The sequence below is a fragment of the Carcharodon carcharias genome, chromosome 7 (genome assembly GCF_017639515.1).
Source record: "Carcharodon carcharias isolate sCarCar2 chromosome 7, sCarCar2.pri, whole genome shotgun sequence".
NCBI classification, from domain to species: domain Eukaryota; kingdom Metazoa; phylum Chordata; class Chondrichthyes; order Lamniformes; family Lamnidae; genus Carcharodon; species Carcharodon carcharias.
In genome coordinates, this window is record NC_054473.1 from 39,542,186 (window position 1) to 39,563,446 (window position 21,261).

General features: G+C 42.2%; 1 protein-coding gene across 6 annotated transcripts in view; it reads right to left on the minus strand.

Annotated features, from left to right (window-relative positions):
• tasora (transcription activation suppressor a) overlaps positions 1-21,261 on the minus strand; it is a 57,457-nt gene that overhangs the window by 26,288 nt on the left and 9,908 nt on the right. For all 6 annotated transcript variants that reach the window (XM_041191153.1, XM_041191152.1, XM_041191154.1 and 3 more), the window contains exons 2-7: positions 7,477-7,625; positions 7,291-7,383; positions 1,301-1,373; positions 1,030-1,121; positions 475-609; positions 156-283 (exon numbers count right to left, since the gene is read on the minus strand). In XM_041191153.1, coding sequence (XP_041047087.1) covers positions 156-283; positions 475-609; positions 1,030-1,121; positions 1,301-1,373; positions 7,291-7,383; positions 7,477-7,625 — 670 coding nt within the window. The remainder of the gene's footprint in view (positions 1-155; positions 284-474; positions 610-1,029; positions 1,122-1,300; positions 1,374-7,290; positions 7,384-7,476; positions 7,626-21,261) is intronic.

The following is a 21,261-nucleotide window of genomic DNA, read 5'->3' on the forward strand; positions in this document are numbered from 1 at the left end:
ATCTCATCTAAATCAATATTTTTCCAGACAGATGAAACCAAAACACGCAAATAAAATTGCAAAATACCTAACTACGTGAGCTGACACTGTGCCTTACTCTCTAGGAAGTCCCTTTTCATATTGACAGTATAAAAACTCACACACACTTGCCTTACCTAAGCACAAGTGGTTTGGGTATTTTGGGAATTTTATTTTCCTTGTAAACAAAGGATACCACGGCATACGGGCAAACATGTCTTGGATACTGTCTTATGCCTTCATTTCCAAATTCATAGAGATAAAACTGAAAAATGAAAGTGACAATATTAATAAACTAATGAAGCATTTGTCTGTTCCTTTCAATCACATGGCATCAACAGTAAACTGATTTCTCAGCCTTCCAAAAGTACTAACAAATCAAGTCAAATATTTATCATTTTAGGACTGGAAGTTACAATGCATAGCTTTTAAGATACATAAGTTTTCAAAAGGTACCTGTGTAAGGTCAAATGCTCTGTAAGTGAACAGCGAAATGACCCGGTTAAGGTTTCTAAAAACGTGGCAATCGTGTTTTGGGGTTGGAGGGGTGAAATTCTTGGTGGTGTTGTCAAAAACAGCTTTTACCCTTCCCTGAAAAAGTAAACAATTCAAAATCAGACGTGTGTTAAAGGCATCATATAGTGCATCATTTTCAAATGAGCAATTTGGCAGGGATCAATTCACAGCCTCTCACAATGCTGCTCCAAACTGTTCACAGACCTGCCCTTTATACAAGGACTAGGACCAGCAAACTAGCCTCCACTTACTGCCTTCCCTCAGCAAGTAAAGATTCAGTGCCACATTAGAAATTAAAATGATCATTCCACTACAAAATTTTGTATTTTAACTCTGGAATCTTAATTCCTCGATCTCCTGCAAACTAACAGTAAAACAGATAGAATAAGTGTATTTCATTGTAAAGGAATGAACTGAGGTTGGGGTAGGTGGAGAAGAGAAGTGAAACAAAATAGAAAAAACAGCTGCCTTAGAAGAAATGGAGTCAGACTTTACCTTTATAATTTTGAAAATTATCATCTCTGCCTTCCTTCCGCTATCCAAAGGATTGGGCTGAAGTACATCACAGTATTTTGAAAGGTAAATACCTGGAGGGGGATGGTGGAAATCATCAAATCATCAGTCATTGTTTTAAAAACTTTCATTAGGTTAATGAGAAAAAAATTCAATGTTCAAAAATTTCAGTCAGAAATTAAGCAAGGTAATTTACAACACTATGCATCTTTAAAAATACCAATTACTGTTTCAGTGAAGAAATTTTTTTTACCCATTGTAGGATTTCCGAGAATTGTTACTTTGGAGTGCCCCACAGGCAACCCTTTCTCACAAATAATGGGAATCTAGCAGGAAAAAAAGTGGTTATTGAAAAGTCATCGATTCATTTTTGAACATATAAATAAAATAAAAAATAAGAGCACCTACTTTATAGGTTTTTCACCATATGCATCCTCCACAATATAGAAAAAAAACTTCCCTAGCTGATTCTGAGGGCACTAACTGTTGTGGGTGCACATATAAATGTTGTCATGACATTGTAAGTAGGCGTGGCCACATGCGATCTCCTATAGCGCACACGCTCCAGGGCCTCCACCTATCTATTTTGAGCCGAGGTGAAACTGAAAGACAAGTTACAAGATACGCTGCAGGAATGAAACAAGGAAACCAAAATTGCATCATCTGCGTGAATCTTTCAAATGTCTTATTATTTGAAACAAGAGAAAATGCCATTTTAAAATTCATTCTTGGGGTGTGGGCATCACTGGCTAGGCCAGTATTTATTGCCCATCCCTAACTGCCATCGAGGTGGTGATGGTGAGTTGCCTTCTTGAATCGCGGCAGCCCATGTAGTTTAACTACACCCACAGTGCTGTTAGGGAGGGAGCTCCAAGATTTTGACCCAACAGCAGTGAAGGAAAAGCAATACATTTCAAAGACAGGATGGTGTGATGCTTGATGGAGAATTTCCAGGTGCTGGTGTTCCCATGCATCTGCTGCTCTTGTCCTTCTAGGTGGTAGCAGGCATGGGTTTGGGAGTTGCATCTTGTAGGTGGTACACGCTGCTGCCACTGTGCGTCAGTGGTGGAAGGAGTTTGTGGACGGGGTGCCAATCAAGCAGGCTGCTTTGTCCTGCATGGTGTCAAGCTTCTTGAGTGTCATTAGAGCTGCATTCATCCAGGCAAGTTGAGAGTATTCCATCACTCTCCTGATTTGTGCCCTGTAGATGGTAGACAGGCTTTGGGGAAATCAGGTGGTGAGTTACTTGCTGCAGGGTTCCTAGCCTCTGAACTGCTCTTGGAGCCACAGTATTTATATGGCTAGTCCAGTTCAGTTTCCGGTCAATGGCACACCTCCCCACCCCCCCCAAAGGATGTTGACAGTAGGGGTTTCAGCGATAGTAATGCCACTGAATGTCAAGGGGCGATGGTTAGATTCTCTCTTGTTGGAGATGGTCATTGCCTGGCACTTGTTTAGTGTAAATGTTACTTGCCATTTGTCAGCCCAAGCCTGAGCATTGTCCAAGTCTTGCTGCATTTGGTCATGGATTGCTTCAGTATCGAGTCACTGTGAATGGTGCTGCACATTGTGCAATCATCCCCACTTCTGACCTTTTCCTTATGATGGAAGGAAGGTCATTGATGAAGCAGCTGAAGAGGGTTGGGCCTAGGACACTACACTGAGAAACTCCTGCAGTGATGCCCTGGAACTGAGATGACTGACCTCCAATATCCATAAACATCTTCCTTTGCACTAAGCATGACTCCAACCAGCAGAGAGTTTGCCCCTGATTCCCACTGACTCCAGTTTTGCTAGGGCTCCTTGATGTCACACACTGTCAAATGCTGCCTTGATGTCAAAGGCAGTCACTATCACCTCGCCTACAGGACTGCATTACGATAGAGGAGACCATTGGGTTTACAAGCTGAGGCAGCCTTCATTTTCAAGCAGAAATTTTGTCTACAGTGCAAACAGATCTATTTTGGGACATTCTTAAATCCATAAAGATTATTTGATCACATATGGACATAATACATCCTGGCAAAGGGAATGGAGTTCATGTAGTGAGCTACGGTAACATTCTCAGAGAGCCTCTCTGTCATTGCGAAAATGGCAGAAGAGGCCTGAATCCATAAGTCGCCCATCCGATTCCCCCCCCCCCCCAAACAGGGCACCTATCATTTTCACAGGTGCAGGAATGGGGCCAGGTTGGGATTCGCACATGCCCATTCCCGGAGGAAGCTGCCTCCACTCGTGTGGTTTTTGTGTGAGCAGTGTCTAAAACCCAACATGTGCAAATTAGACCTGATAGAAGCTCTGATGTTTGTGGATTTGTTTGGATAGCCAGGGTACCTTTTGGAGAGGTAAGGTATCTGTTTCAATGTGGTCCAGGGTCCTATTGCCACTCCTTCACTGTCGCTGGGTCAAAATTTTAGAATTCCCTCCCTAACAGCACCATGGGTGTGTCTACATAAGGATTTGCACAAGTTTAAGGTGGCAGCTCACCACCCACTTCAAGAGCAATTAGAGATGGACAATTGCTGACCTTGCGACGTACAAATCCCATGAATTAATAAAAAACTTGCACTAACCACAAACACTGGACAAAAATGAGAAAGGCTTATTGCCTCAAACTTACATAAATCCCAAGTACAGGGAGGAAGAAAGATGCTGAACCAAATGTGGAGACAAATATTTAAATTTTAAAAAATATTTGTGGATCAGTACTAAATGGCATCGCATTACTGTCCTCTTATGTGATCTCATAGTTGCCTGGTTAATGTTCCCTCAAGGGTTTAGGAAGCACAGGATTAGGTCTATAGGTTTGCTAGCTTTCTCCACCAACCTGCTTTTGTAATGAATGTTTCGCAAATGGACCTATCAAATACAAGAGCAGGGAATAAAAGCAAAATACTACGGATGCTGGAAATCTAAAATAAAAACAAAAATTGCTGGAAAAACTCAGCAGGTCTGACAGCATCTGCGGAGAGAAAGACAGAGTTAACGCCTCAAGTCCGTATGACTCAAAGGTTCTGAAGAGTCATCATACAGACTCAAAACGTTAACTGTCTTTCTCTCCACAGATACTGTCGGACCTGCTGAGTTTTTCCAGCAATTTTTGTTTTGTGTACAAGAGCAGGGAAGTTATACGAAATCTTTAAAAAGTTCTGATTAGGCCACAAATGGAGTAATGCACAGTTCTGGTCACCATATTTTGGGAAATATGTCAAGGTCCCTGGTTCTGTGCAGAGGAGATTTACCAGGACGTTTCCAGGGATGAGGGATTTTAACTACAAGGTCAGCTTGGAGAAGCTGGGGTTGTACTCCTTGGAGCAAAACAGATCTGATAGGGCATTTCAGTGTGGTTCACAGCCTGGTACAAAATGCAAGCCACTGAAGTACTCGGTGAGGAATGTTTGATGAATTTTTGGTTTTAAATATGGCCCGAGTGTCCTAGACTCAGCGCACATCTCTGGGGTGCCTTTCTCTTTATCTTTCATGGGACGTGGGTGTCACTGGCAAGGCCAGCATTTGTTTCCCCATCCTTAATTGCCCTTGAACTGATTGAAATGGCTTAGCAAACCAGAGGGCAATAGCAGTCAACCAGACCAGGTAAGGATGACAGACTTCCTTCCCTAAAGGAACCAGGCAGCTTTTTACAACTGATGGTAGTTGTTATGGTCATCATTACTGAGACTAGCTTTATATTCCAGATTTATTCATTGAATTTAAGTTCCACCAGCTGTTGTGGTGCGATTTGAACCCATGTCCCTAGAACATTAGCCCGGGCTTCTAGATTACTAGCCCGGTGACATTGCCAGTGCACCTTCGCCTCCCCCTGTTCCTAACAACATACATCTGCAAGATCAAATTTTCAATATGACATTGAAATCGAAGAGGAAGAACTGGCTGAATGTAGAGTCTGACATGAAACTCCAGTTCTCCAGCTTAGAACCATACATCACCTCATCAAAAGCAGCACCATTCTTCCCATTAATTCTAAAGGATTTTTGTTGTTGTGACAAGCGAAAGCCAGTGGGGTAGGACTGGTAAGCAGTCCGCAGGAGCTTTTACATTGCCTAAATGGTCCGCAGATGAAAAAAATTTGAGAACCACTGATTTAGAGGCGTACAAGATTATGGCAGGCTTAGACAAGGTAGGCTAAGAAACCTGTTCCCATTGCTAAGCCAATTAAGGTTTGAGCAAGAGATAGAGGATATAAGAGAAAAACTTTAAAAAAAAATGCGACACATGGTAATGACCTGTAGGTCAGACAGTTGTAGAAGTGGAGATGATCAATGATTTCAAAAGAAAATTGGGCAGGCACGTGAAAGAAATCAACTTTCAGGGCCAGGGGATACAGCAGAGCACCAACTCGATTGCTTTAAAGAGCCAGCATGAAATCAGTAAACCAAACGGCGACCTTCTGTGCTGTGACGATTGACCTTCTCTGTGAACCAGCAGCATGCTGAAATTAATTTTGTTCCTCTGAAGGATCAGTGACCAATACTTTTCTGTAGTATGTCACAGACATGCTTCAAAACACTTAACACAGCAATATAGAAGCAACAGGGAAAGAGCAGAGCAATTAGGAAGGAGTAAAAGCATAGCCAAATTAAGGGTGTTTAACAGACTTTTGAAAGCAGGGGAAGCATGATGTTAAGGGAGCAGCCATAAATGGAAAAAGAAACATGCAAGTTTTATGGAAGCAAAGGGACACATGATTAGACAGTTTATGGGTGAGGAGGTGAAAGGACAAAGATTTTGAAGCCTATTTTATGACACATAGAGAACTGGAGCAAGGGAGAGGAACAAACCTTTGGAGACAGAGAGAGGAGAAAAAGAAAACAATGCAGGGAGTCAAGTCTAGGAATGAGCACCTTTAGGCTTGTTGCAAGGTGGTGGCCAGAGAAGTCAATCAAGGAATGCAGGTACTTTCAGTAGCTGAAATGGATGTATTCAGTTTTGACAAAAATTAACTAGAGGATCATTTGGCTCATCCATATATTAATGCCAGATAGCCAATTATAGAATGACAACAGCCCTGGAGTTGATGGAGAATTCGGTCAACTCAGGTGCCACCCTTCTGAATTATGATGCTAAGTGGTTCTCCAATTTTGGACTCCAAAGCTATATTAGATGTGGACATGATGGCACTAGAGGACATATAGTAATTATGACTCAAGAGGAGTGAAACCACAAAACAGCAGTGTCATTGCTGTGCAGTGAAACCAAGGGATGGAGTTGTCAATTGAAATTAAGTCAAAGATTTGGGGAAGGGACAGCAATTCATAATGTAGGTCACTCTGGATATTACTAAATTCAATCAACAAGGTCTTAGCATTGCGGGTGGGGAAGGTGGTTTATCTTGGAAGCTCACAACAGGGAGTAAATGGAATGAGATTAAAGCAAAAATGCTTTCTATGACTTTAGAAGGAAGATAACAGCAGGGTGGAAAATCCATTTTTAAAGAAGTATTTATATTTTTATTGGCCTATGACAGATTGATGTTGCCAAACATGAGGGAATTTGGGAGCAACAAGAGGAGCAGCAAATGTAAACTTGTGCTTGGAGAACAAGCTGGCATCACGGCACTGGACCTGGACTTCATATAAAACATGGGTAAACCTCTTAACACCTCTTAACTGCAATGTCATGACATTTTTACATGCTTAGCATTTGACTTCTGCAGAACCAATCAAATTTGGCTTCACCCCTACAAAGTGTGAGGGCTGCTTAAATGAATAGTAATTGGTATGCAATTCCAAATTTTCAATTAGGTGAATAACACTGCACTAACAGACAACAATAAATACATAAGTATAGAGATCCTGGATGTTAACTGTTAAAAATTTCCAGAGTGGACACTTGAGCTTGTTGGCAGCAGTCATTAATTGGCATGTGCAGACTTGCACTCAGTTTTGTCACACTGCTTGAATTATATGCAAATACTTTTATGAATTCGTTTGGCATCAGAGGACAGAATTAGAACAAAGAAAATTCTCAAATTTAAGTTAAAGCTATCACGTGCAATTTATGGAGTGGTGCAATCCAATGGTGACTGAAGTCCAACATTGACTCAGGCATATTTGGATTTAACATGATTCATATGAATGTGTTGGAAGCTAAACATAGGCAAAAGCACCTGTTGCACAAATATCAACTGTTGATAAGTGGCTCAGTTGACAACATGGGCAACATAAAAGCAGCACCCAGCAGGCTAGTTTTAAACATTTCACAAAATAGAGATGTGATATGTACCTGTGAAGCATCAAGGAGCAAGAATGCATATGATTCCACCAACTCCTTTTCGGTTCGACCCTCATTTCTCAGCTCCTTCCTTTTTTCCATGTACTGGGAATTTTAAAAAAAACATTTAACTCAAATGGGTGCAACCTGGAAAGAACATATGTAACAAATTAAGTCAAAATGATGAAATTTACTAACCTCTTTTTCTAATCGTTCATTGTGAACCATACTAGCTTTCACATAGTTGAAGTTAGAACTGGATGAAGCATCCAAGCAAGATGAATTGAGAATTTTCAAGATGTCTTGTTTAAATTCCCTGGAGCCCACTGGCACCAGTTGACAAAGCTCTGAAAACAAATTTATTCAATTAATACAACAACAGCACATTTTCAGTGTTACTTTATTTTTCCGTTACTTTGTATTGTGAACATTTTTGTTACTGTAGACTGCAATGTATCAGTAGGTATTTTGTTTTTTGCTAAAAGACTTGATGTACAAATCATTGAGTTATCGTGAAAGCACTTCGATATGCAAGATGTGCTGCTGCATACATCCAAAGATCTCCACAAGCTAAATTCCTAAAATCAGCCATACTACCAAAAAGATGCACACTGCCACAGGGGAAAAAAAATGTCATATTGTTCATTTTGCACACAATAATGCGAAGTAAATAAGTTACCTGTTGGGTTTTTTAAAACCAAAGGCAGGGGGAACAAAAGCCTTTAACAGAGAAGATAGATATCTACTCAAACACTTTTAGTAGTGGAAAGTTTTGAGCCATAACAAAGACAGAAATTAACTTCAATTTGGAAAAGTATGCCATAAGGCAAATCTTGTTGACTGATTTGATCAAGTTCATTGATGATGTAATGAAGTGGACTGAGACATTTATGGACTTGATCAAAAAGTACAATGGGCTTGTTAGCAAAACTGAAGTTCTTGGAGTTAAAGGTATGGATCCAAAATTGACTAAGGGACAGAAAGCAGGTAGTGGTGAACAATTGCTTTTCAGACTGGAGGGATAAATACAGTGGTATTCCCCAGATCAGTATTGGGGTCACTATTTTATGTATTTACAAGGTATAATTTCCAATTGAAATGGGAGGCATACAGATGAAAATTAATGCATAGAAGTGTGGAATTATATATTTTGGTAGGAAGACAGGCAATATAAACCAAATGACAATTTTAAAGAGAGTGCAGGAACAGAAACACCTGGAGGTCTATATATATATAAATCTCTGTTGGTACCATGATAGGTTCAGAAAGCAGTTTAAAAACGGTTTTAAAATCTGATGACCCATGAGAAAAGCTTTAAACAGCCACAAACTATGCTGAATTAGCCAATTTCAAACAGACATCTTTAATCCAGCCTCAGGTCTCCAAGAAAACAAGTTGTAAGTGTATCTGTTCTAGAGTATTATGTAACAGCCCTAGCTTAAGATGGGTTGCTAGAGACAGATTCTGGTATGACTGAGTTTACACAATTAGAGCACGCAGACAGTCACTGTTTAAGCTGACCAGACCAGATATTTTAGTTAACAGTCACTAGCTAGCAGTACATTATGCATCCATACCCAAGTAGTACAGAGACTCGTATTGTGTGGCACAACCACTGTGCTAAATAGGACAAGATTCAGATTAGATTTAGCAGCTCAAAACGTGAGATGCTGTGAGCCAACAGCAGAACTGTATACCACCACAATCTGTAACCTCATAGCTCAAGAAATCCCTCAAACTACCATTACCATTAAGCCATGGGACCAACTGTAATTCAACGGGAAGTAAAGGAGGGTATAGAAGGAGCAGCATCAGGTGCGGCTTAAAATGAGGTGCTGACCTGGTGCAGACCTAAAAATGTTAACTGTTCCTCTCTCTGCAGATGCTGCCAGGCCAGCTGAGTATTTCCTGAATTTTCTGTTTTTATTTCAAATTTCCAGCACCTGCAGTATTTTGCTTGTGCCATTTAATGCCACGTTCCATCACAGTTGCTGATTGAGAATAAGCTGATGGGGTTATAATTGGCTTGTTGAATTTGTCCTGCATTTTGTGGACAGGGCGTATTTAGGCAATTTTCTGACTTGGGTAGATGCCAAACACTGGCAGGATTATGCACGGGCTAAATAGCAGCAATATGCTATAGACAAGCTAGGCAATCCCACAATCAATGGATCAAAGCTCTGCAGATCCGTCACATCCATTTTGAAGGGTGGCACACAATTACGTAACAAACAGGAAGCGGAGGCTCCATGAACTCAGAGCCCAGCACCATTTGCAAACATCTACAGCCAGAAGTGCCAAGTGATGATCCATCTTAGCCTCCTTTTGAGGTCCCAACCACAACAAAGGCATGTCTCCAGCCAATTTAATTCACTCCACGTAATGTCCAAAATAGCCAAGCACACTGTGGACAGCAAAGACTATAGACCCCAAAAACATCTGACCTGTTGTGCTGAGGACCAGTCAGACCTCTCGCCAGGCTGGTCCAGCGCAGATGCAACACTGGCATCTGCCCAAGGTGGAAAATTGCCTAAATATGCCCTGTCCACAAAATGCAGGACAAATCCAACCAAGCCAATTACCACTCCATCAGCCTATTCTCAATCAGCAACTGTGATGGAACATGCCATCAAATGCTATTAATGGCACAAGCAAAATACTGCAGATGCTGGAACTCTGAAATAAAAACAGAAAATTCTGGAAATACTCAGCTGGCCTGGCAGCGTCTGCAGAGGGGAAACCAGTTAACATTTCAGATCTGCAACCCTTCATCAGAACTGGACAAGAAATGTAATATGTTTTAATTAAGTGAAAGAGGAGGGTAGGAAGAACAACAAAAGGGAAAGTCTATAATAGGATGGAAGACAGAAGGGATTTAATGACAAAAGCTTTAATGTTGCAAAGAAATGGAAATAGTAATGGGACAAGAAAAGAAACCAAAGGCATGTCTATAGGCGGTGTGAATGACAGGATCCCGAATAGTTGCTATCCAAAAGCAAAGTAAAGGAAATGAGGAGGTGGTGGCATAGTGGTATTGTCACTGGGCTGGTAATCCATTGGCCCAGGGTAATGCTCTGGGGACCTGGGTTGGAATCCCACCATGGCAGATGGTGGAATTTCAATTCAATAAAAATCTAGAATTAAAAATCTGATGACCATGAACCATTGCCGATTGTTGTGAAAACTCATAGGAAATCTGATGTCCTTACCTGGCCTACATGTGACTCCAGACCCACAGCAATGTGGTTGACTCTTAAATGCCCTCTGAACAAGAGGCAATAAATGCTGGCCCCGCCAGTGACACCCACATCCATAAATGAGAGAGAAAGAGAAAAAGAAACCAAAGAAAAATGGAAAACAGGAACAAAAAAATTACGATCCAAAATTGCTGAACTGAATGTTGAGTCCAGAAGACTGTGAAGTGCCAGTCTCGAATTTGTACTGAGCTTCACTGGAACATTGCAGCAGGCCAAGGGCAAAAAGGTTCGAGTTCTATTAATCGCCATTCAGTAACAACCAAATAGTCAGTTTGGGTTTTACCAAGATTGAGACCTCATTTCAGCCAAGGTGCCTACGTGCAGAACAGCTGAATTCCAGAGGTGACGTGAGAGTGACTGCCCTCGACATCAAGGAAGCATGACTAAATATAGCATTAAGGTGCCCCAGTGAAACTGCAACAATGTGAACTGGGGGAAAACTCCATTGGCTGGAGATACACAGGATGATAACTCTGGTAACTGTTGGAGGTCAATCATCTCAGTTCTAGGATATCGCTGCAAGAATTCCTGAGGCGGGGTGGGGGGTGTCTTAGGCCCAACCATCTCCTGCTGCTACAATCATCTTCCCTCCATAATTATGTCAAAAGGGAAGATTTCACTAACGATTACAGTATCCATTCACAACACCTCAAATAATTAAGCAACCCATGTTGAAATGCAGCAAGACCTGCACAACATTCAGGTTTCGACTAATAAGTGACATCTTTGCCAGTGCCAAACAATGACCATCTCCACAAGGAAAATGGTAACCACCACACATTCAACCCCGTCACCATCGCAAATTCCCCCCCAGTCAACATCCTCTGGGTCACCAGTGAACAGGGACTTACCTGGACCAGCCATATAAATACTGTGTCTACAAGAAGTCAGAGGCTGGGTAAATAAAAACAAAGTGCTGGAAAAACTCAGTAGGTCTAACAACATCTGTGGGGAGAGAAACAGTGTTAACACTTCAAGTCCAATATGCAAGTAAATCCTAGTTCAATCATATTAGTTAATATCCCTGCACTTTTATTTAAGGAAAAGTCACCATTTTGGACTCAAAATGTTAACTCGGTTTCTGTCTCCACAGATGCTGCCAGGCCTGCTGACTTTTTCCAGCACTTTTTATTTCCGATTTCCAGCATCTGCAGTATTTTGCTTTCGTAACAGAAGCTGGGTATTATACGTTGATTGACAGCTCCCAAAGTCCACCTTTTACAAACCACAAGTCAGGAATGTGATGGAATATTTTCCATCTGCCCAGATAAGTGCAGCTTCGTCAAGCAGTTCAAAGACCATTCAGGACATTGCAATCCTCTTAGTGGGCACCTCATCCACAACTTTAAGCATTCACTCCATACACCGCCATCACTGCAATATGGCGTAACTCAAGGTTGCTTCAACAGCACCTCCAAATCTGCGACCTCTACCACCTAGGAAAAGAGAAAGAAGCTCATCACTTGCAGATTTCCCAAAGTCACACACTACCCTGACTTGGAATTATATCATTGTTGCTTCACAATCACTGGGTCAAAATCCTACAATTCCCTAACGGGATCGCATGAGTACCTTCACCACAGACTGCAGTAGCTCAAGAAAGCAGAACACTACCATCTTCAAGGGAAATTGGGGATGTGCTGCCTTGCCAGTGATGCCCACATCTCATGAATGAATTTTAACTTAACTGACTTTGATTTAAACATAGCCACTGAATTTTAAAAAAAATTCAGTGACTACGTTTAAGTCAACTTTGCAACTGAACAGACAGAATCTGATTTAAATCTGTATTGTTTCGAGGGACTTTAAGTTGTAATATTAAAAATCTGTTGCTTGTCACAAATTGCATTTTAGAAAAGATGTTAAAATATAGATGGAGAAAAGGCCTATTCCACACAGAGCCCACTTTATCTAACTGTAGCTCCATCATATAAAGTTAATCTTCTAAAGAAAACATTTAGCCAAGGCCCTCCAGTTTAAAACCAGGCAAAATTCAAAATTACCTTACTTTACCCTTCATCTTGTATTATACATCCAATTTTTGATGGGATTGGTTACTTCGTTAAAACGTAATTAAAAAAATACACCAAGATTGACATTGCCTAGGCAGGCCAGTTAGCCCATTATGTCTTTGCCAAGTACTACTTAAATGCACTAAGAGCTTCAGTCCCTACCAGCCTATCAGACAGTAAGTTCTAGATCCTCACCATCTTCTGGGTGAAAACATTTTACATCCTCAACTCTCCTCTAAATTCTTCTGCCAATTACTTTAAATCTATGCGTGGCCCCCACCCCCAGCCCCCATTGGCTTCCTTGCTAAAGAAAATGGGTCCCTCCTGTCCACTATCTAGGTTCTTCAATTTTAAAAACCTACCCACAGCCTCCTCTGCTCCAAAGAAAACAAGCCAAGCCAATCCAATCTTTCCTCAGAGCTAAAGTTCTCCATTCCTGGTAACATCTTCATAAAACTCCTCTGTACACTCTACTGTGATCACATCCTTCCTGTAATGCTGTGACCAGAACTGTACACAATGTTCTGTGGCCTAATTAGTGGTGTATTACAGTTCTAAAAAACCTCCCTGCTCTTATGCTTCAGTTAATAAATGATCTGGGACCTGTGGGTGTGCAAAATCTGCCACCTTGTTTGGCTTTAAAATAATCACTACACTTCAAAAATGCTTAAATGGCTGCAAAGCACTTTGAGATATCCTTACGGCATGAAAGGTGCTACATAAATACAAGTACTTATTTCCTTTGAGTGAAATTTAGTTGACCATATCTGTACCCATGAACATATGACTGCAGCAACCACAACTAATATCCACAGGAGAACCTGCAGGCTTAAGCTGGTCGCTACTAGTCATAATGTAAAATGCATTAAAGATTTCAAATGTAGCACATCAGCATTTATCCTTGAGATGTTAATAAATATGACTGAACTAGGATTTATTAAATTACATAAATTTTACAACACAAGACAATCGGTTTATGATGGTGTTTATGCTCCACACATGCTTCCTCCCACCCTACTTCATCTAACTAATCAGCATATCCTTCTATTGTAGATATCTAGCTATCCTTAAAGTGATAAAAAACAAAAAAACTGCGGATGCTGGAAATCCAAAACAAAAACAGAATTTCCTGGAAAAACTCAGCAGGTCTGGCAGCATCGGCGGAGAAGAAAAGAGTTGACATTTCGAGTCCTCATGACCCTTCAACAGAACTAGGTGAATCCAAGGAGAGGGGTGAAATATAAGCTGGTTTAAGGTGGGGGAGGGGGGGTTTGGGTGGGGGAGAGAAGTGGAGGGGGGGGTGTGGTTGTAGGGATAAGCAAGCAGTGATAGGAGCAGATAATCAAAAGATGTCACGGACAAAAGAACACAGGTGTTTGAAGTTGGTGATATTATCTAAACAAATGTGCTAATTAAGAATGGATGGTAGGGCACTCAAGGTATAGCTTTAGTGGGGGTGGGGGGGGGGCATAAAAGATTTAAAAATAACGGAAATAGGTGGGAAAAGAAAAATCTATATAAGTTATTGGAAAAAACAAAAGGAAGGGGGAAGAAACAGAAAGGGGGTGGGGATGGAGGAGGGAGCTCAAGATCTAAAGTTGTTGAATTCAATATTCAGTCCGGAAGGCTGTAAAGTGCCTAGTCGGAAGATGAGATGCTGTTCCTCCAATTTGCGTTGGGCTTCACTGGAACAATGCAGCAAGCCAAGGACAGACATGTGGGCAAGAGAGCAGGGTGGAGTGTTAAAATGGCAAGCGACAGGGAGGTTTGGGTCATTCTTGCGGACAGACCGCAGGTGTTCTGCAAAGCGGTCGCCCAGTTTACGTTTGGTCTCTCCAATGTAGAGGAGACCACATTGGGAGCAACAAATACAGTAGACTAAGTTGGGGGAAATGCAAGTGAAATGCTGCTTCATTTGAAAGGAGTGTTTGGGCCCTTGGACGGTGAGGAGAGAGGAAGTGAAGGGGCAGGTGTTAAATCTTTTGCGTGGGCATGGGGAGGTACCATAGGTGGGGGTTGAGGAGCAGGGGATGATGGAGGAGTGGACCAGGGTGTCCCAGAGAGAACGATCCCTATGGAATGCCGACGCGGGGGTGAAGGAAGATGTGTTTGGTGGTGGCATCATGCTGGAGTTAGCAGAAATAGCGGAGGATGATCCTTTGAATGCGGAGGCTGGTGGGGTGATAAGTGAGGACAAGGGGGACCCTATCATGTTTCTGGGAGGGAGGAGAAGGCGTGAGGGCGTATGTGCGGGAGATGGGCCGGACACGGTTGAGGGCCCTGTCAACGACCGTGGGTGGAAAACCTCGCTTAAGGAAGAAGGAGGACATGTCAGAGGAACTGTTTTTGAAGGTAGCATCATCAGAACAGATGCGACGGAGGCGAAGGAACTGAGAGAATGGGATGGAGTCCTTACAGGAAGCGGGGTGTGAGGAGCTGTAGTCGAGGTAGCTGTGGGAGTCAGTAGGCTTGTAATGGATATTGGTGGACAGTATATCACCAGAGATTGAGCCAGAGAGGTCAAGGAAGGGAAGGGAATTGTCAGAGATGGACTACGTGAAAATGATGGAGGGGTGGAGATTGGAAGCAAAATTAATAAATTTTTCCAAGTCCTGACAAGAGCATGAAGCAGCACCGAAGTAATCATCGATGTACCAGAGAAAGAGTTGTGGAAGGGGGCCGGAGTAGGACTGGAACAAGGAATGTTCCACATACCCCATAAGGAGACAGGCATAGCTGGGGCCCATGCGGGTACCCATAGCCACATCTTTTATTTGGAGGTAGTGAGAGGAGTTGAAGGAGAAATTGTTCAGTGTGAGAACAAATTCAGCCAGACGGAGGAGAGTAGTGGTGGATGGGGATTGTTCGGGCCTCTGTTCGAGGAAGAAGCTAACAGTCCTCAGACCACCCTGGTGGGGGATGGAGGTGTAGAGGGATTGGACTTCCATGGTGAAGAGGAAGCGGTTGAGGCCAGGGAACTGGAAATTGTTGATGTGACGTAAGGTGTCAGAGGAATCACGGATGTAGGTGGGAAGGGACTGGACAAAGGGAGAGAAGGGAGTCAAGATAACGAGAAATGAGTTCTGTGGAGCAGGAGCAAGCTGACACGATCGGTCTGCCGGGACAGTGTTGTTTGTGGATTTTGGGTAGGAGATAGAAGCGGGCCGTCTGAGGTTGGGCGACTATCAGGTTGGAAGCTGTGGGAGGAAGATCTCCAGAAGAGATGAGGTCAGTGATGGTCCTGGAAACAATGGCTTGATGTTCAGTGGTGGGGTCATGGTCCAGAGAGAGGTAGGAGGAAGTGTCTGCGAGTTGACGCTCAGCCTCCGCGAGGTAGCGGTCAGTGCGCCAGACAACAACAGCACCACCCTTGTCAGCGGGTTTGATGACAATGTTAGGGTTGGACCTGAGAGAACGGAGTGCAGTAAGTTCAGAGAGAGAGAGATTAGAATGGGTGAGAGGAGCAGAGAAATTGAGACGACTAACGTCGCGCCGACAGTTCTCAATGAAAAGATCGAGAAGGTAAGAATCCAGAGGGAGGGGTCCAGGTGGAGGGAGAATATTGGAGGTGGGTAAAAGGATCCATTGAACGGGGAGAGGACTCCTGCCCAAAGTGAGCCCGGAGATGAAGACGGCGGAAGAAGAGATCAGCATCGTGTCAAGCCCGAAATTCATTGAGCGTCGGAGAGGGGAAGGTCAGGGGGTATAGTGAATACACGGCCGGGGCTGGGATTGGAAGATGGGGTGGGGACGGAGGGACAGGCAGGGGTGGAGGGTCCTAGATGGGTGTTGGTGTCGATGAGTTGTTGGAGCTTGCATTCCTTAGCACTTGAGAGAAAGAAAAAGTTTCTTGTTGAGGCGTCGGATGAGACGAAGAATCAAATGAAACTGGGGGCACGCGCAGCTTTGAAAAAGGGTACGGCGGTGCTGCTGGAGGGAGAGGTCAAGTGTGTTCATATGACGGCGCATGGCACTGAGTGTGGATCTCAGAATGTGACGGGAACAGCTGTCCGAGAAACGTTTTATCCCTAAAGTGCATTGATGTTATTTGTCTCAACTACTCCACGTAATAGCAAATTCCAAATTCTAGCCATCCATAGGTAAAGAGGTTTCTCCTGAATTTTATATTTATCAGTGACTATCGTATACACTGTAACGTCTCCAATCCAGAATCTTGGGACCAAATCATTTCTGGATTGAGTGTTCTGCATTATAGAATATTAGAATGCCTAGCCACAGTGTGGGAACCAGAAAACACTGTAGATATAAATACTCACCTGAAACTACTGATAAAGCATTATAAAGCAGTGAGAAAAATTGTATAGTAAATAAGATTGGTGAATTACAGGCACAGATTGCCTTGCAGAATTATGACGTTGTAGCCATAACAGAGACCTGGCTCAAGGAAGGGCAATACTGGGTACTAAATATTCCTAGGTACAAGGTGTTTAGGAAAGATAGGTCAGGAAGGAAAGGAGGAGGGCACTGCAGTGCTGAAGAAAGTGGACATCCCAGAGGGTCCCAGAATCAATTTGACTAGCGCTAAGGAACAAAAAGTGTGCAATTACATTGCTTGGTGTAATTGATAGGCCACCAACTAGTGGGAAGAACGTACAGGAACAAATCTGCAGGGAGATTACAGAGAGGTGCGAACATTATATAGTTATATTGGGGGACTTTATATTATAACTGTAAACTGGGATAGTGTTACCATAAAGGGCAGGGAGGGGCAAGAGTTTCTAGTGTGTTCAGAAGAAAGGAGGTACTGCTAGATCTGGTTCTTGGAAATGAGGTGGGCTAAGTAGATCAAGTGTCAATGGGGGAACATTTAGGAGACAGTGATCATCGTGTCCTAAGGTTTAGGATGATGGTAGAAAAGGGCAATCCAGAGTAAGAATAATTAACTGGGGAGACAGTAGACTGCAATGGGCACGATGGGAATGGCAGGAAAAACTGTAGCTGAACAATGGGTTACCTTCAAAGAAGAAATGTTCAGGCACAATCAAGGCATCTTCCCTCAAAAAGGGAAAGGTAGAGCAAACAAATCCTGAGCTCCCTGGATGTAAAAATAGGTAGAAATTAAGATAAAGAAGAAAAAGTAGTGCTTATGACAGGTGTGAGGTAGAAAACACAATTGAGAACCAAGCTGAATGCAGAAAGTTCAGAGGAGAGGTGAAGAAGCAAATAAGATAAGTGAAGAGGGCTTATGAGAAAGGACCGGCAGCTAACATAAAGGAGAATCCCTAAGTCTTCTATAGGCACATAAATAGTAAAAGGGTGATGAGGAGTCGTCGGGCCAATTAGGGCACAAAAAGGGGGTTTATACATGGATGTAGGTGGCATGGCTGAGGTGTTAAATGAATATTTTGCATCTGTCCTTACAAAGGAAGCAGGTGCTACCCAGACCATGGTGACAGAGGAGGAAACTCTGGTCACTAGAAGGGTTCAAAATTGATAAGGGGGTAGTATTGGATAAACTGTAGCTACTTGAAGTTGACAAGACATTGAGACTGAATGAAACGCATCCAAGGATATTGAAGGAAGTGAGAGTGGAAATTGCAGGGGCACTGGCCATAATCTTTCAGTCTTCCCTAGACACAGGGGAGGTGCCAAAGGACTGGAGAATTGCAAACATTATGCCTTTGTTCATCAAAGGTTGTACGGATAAGCCCAGCAATTACAGACTAAACAGTTTAACTTCGGTGGTGGGGAAGCTTTTAGAAACAATTATTCAGGTTAGAATTAAGTCACATGGAAAAACATGGGTTGATTAGGAAGAGCCGAAATGGATTTAAGGGAGAATCATGTTTAGCTAACTTGGAGTTTTTTGAAAAGGTAACAAAGAGGGTTGATGAGGGTAATGCTGTTGATGTAGTGAATAGGACTTCCAAAAGGCATTCGATACAATGCCACACAATAGGCCTGTGAGCAGCTCTAGCGCATGGAATAAAAGGGACAGTAGCAACCATGGATAAAAAATTAGCTAAGTAATAGGAAATTGCGACTAATGGTTAATGGACATTTTTCAGGCTGGATTAAGTTTTGTGGTGGAGTTCCTAAAGGGTCGGTATTGGGACCCTTACTTTTTCTGATATATATTAGTGATCTAGATCTTGGTTTGCAGGGGTTTGCGACGATACAAAACTTGGAAGCACTGTAAACTGTGAGGACGACAGTGTAGAACTTTAAAAGGACATAGAATAAGTTGGTGGAGTGGGCAAATAGATGGCAGATCAAGTTCAATGAAGGTGTGAGGTGATTCATTTCGATAGGAAGAATATGGAGAGACAGTATAAAGAGTACAACTCTAATGGGTGTGCAGGAGTAGAGGGACCAGGGTGCATACATGCATGTCATTAAAGGTCGCAGGACTGGTAGAGAGAGCAGTTAATAAAGCATACAGTATTCTAGGCTTTATTAATAGGGACATAGAGCACAAGAGCAAGGAAGTTATGTTGAACATGTATAGGACATTGGTTACACCTCAGCTGCAGTATTGTGTACAGTTCTGGGCGCCACTTTAGGAAGGATGTGAATGCATTGGAGAGGGTGCAGAAGAGGTTTTGAAAAATGGTTCCGGAGTGAGAAACTTCAGTTATAAAGATAGATTGGAGAAGTTGGGACTGCTCCCTTGGAAAGAAGAAGACCAAGAGGAGATTTGATAGAGGTGTTCAAAATCATGACGGGGGCAGGACAGAGTAGATAGTGAGAAAAGGATCAAGGAAGAGAGGAAGAGATGCGGGTTTGCAATGCACTGCCTGGAAGTGTGGTGGAGGCAGGTTCAATCGAGGCATTCAAGAGGGCATTAGATGATTAGTTAAATTGGCATAATTTGCAGGGTTACAGGGAAAGGACAGGAGAATGGCACTGAGTCATCATGCTCATTTGGAGAGCCGGTGCAGACACAATGGGCCAAATGGCCTCCTTCTGCACCGTAGCAATTCTATTATCCAAATATTGTATCTTTCGTATTTCCACCCAAAAAGTACCATACTAAAATGATGCCATTGACAGAAGGAACCCTTGCTCAAAATTTCTGGACCGGAGAGGTTACAGTATATTTATGATGCCTAGTTTTGACCTCCCAACAAGTGAAAACATGACTCCCACATCAAGCCCTTTTATAATTTTAAAGGCACCTATCAGGTCTAATCAAAGCTCTGTACAGGTTTAACATAACATCAAAGTTGTTCCATTCAATTGCTCTAGAAATATTCAAATAATGGGATGAGCACAATCTTTGGAAAGAGGACAAATCTAGTAATGACATAAGGAAAAACTCCTTTGCTGACTATGCAAATCTTGTCTTGAGTCTGGAGAGCTGCTGCGATAAGACTACAGCATAGAATTTCGTAATCTTACTCAGACCTTAGAGATATTGGTGCAGCAAGCAGAAATTTAATGTCTCTGGTCAATTTACTTTTATGGGGCAGATATAACAACCTTCACTGTGCATTATAAGTGGGTTGAATGATGAAGTTACAAGCATTCAAGATCTTATTCTGAGATGGGTGTGTATTAAGTTCCATTACCCTCTCACCCATGCACTTCTCATTTGTGAAACAGCTGCAATTTACTCACTGTTAGGGAATGCAAAGTTTCACTACTAAACCTCTTCAATGTTGCCCAATAGTGAATTTATACTGCAAATGCAAGCCGCACTGCCCACTGTGGAATTATCCAAAGCAGAACACCATCCACAAATATATCCAGCTTGAACACAGTCACTTTTAAACCAATTTTTCAGGCACCTATTTTGAGTGAAATCTTTTCAGCAGGTAGATTGAAAAGCAGCCTGCTGCTTTATCAGCCTCCCTCTGAAAGTTTAAAGGACATGAGTTTAAAGATAGGTTTAGCTACACAGCCTATAACTGGAAAACAAAACTACAGCTTGGGACTCTTGCTTACTTAATTCCACACATCAGCTTTATATAACCCTTCTGTACCAGCATATTAAAAATGTTAAAAAGCACTAATGCTAACACTAAAATCTTCCTCCTCAACCTAGCTGATGCAAAACACATCTTTTGTACTTTTGTACTAGCGGTTGTTTGGACATATTTTCAAATAATAGAGGAAAGTATCGGTGAATTTTCAAGTAATGTCACAAAATTACAAACCAACAAAAACTGAAATTGTACTTCAGAAGTCATTAGTCTTGACTAGTCAGTGCCACAAATTATGCCCCTGAAACAGGCAACAAGAAATGCCTGGCTATATCCACTTATTCACTTTTCCCTGTAACACCGGAATGAAGATTGTCAAGTGAAGCCATGGTATGCAGGCCACTGAATTTTGAGTAGTTGCATAAAACAATGTTCAATACTAGTCTTCCTTGGATTACCAGAGGGGTGGCCTATTATAGAAAATCTGAGCCCAAGATTTCAGTTCAGATCCTGCCTAATTAATTTCTCATTTAAAACCAGGCCATTATTAAAATAATCTATGATCTGGTCTCCAAAATTATCTTAAGCAGAACATATCTCTCACACCTAAAAAAGCAAAACACTGCAGATGCTGGAAATCTGAAATAAAAACAGAAAACACTGGAAATACTCAGCAGGTTAGGCAGCATCTGTGGAGAGAATATTAACATTTTAGGTCAATGATGACTTCATCAGAACTGATTAAGGATCATCATAAACCTGAAACATTAACTGTTTCTCTCCACAGATGCTGTCTGATCTGCCGAGTATTTTCAGCATTTTCCGTTT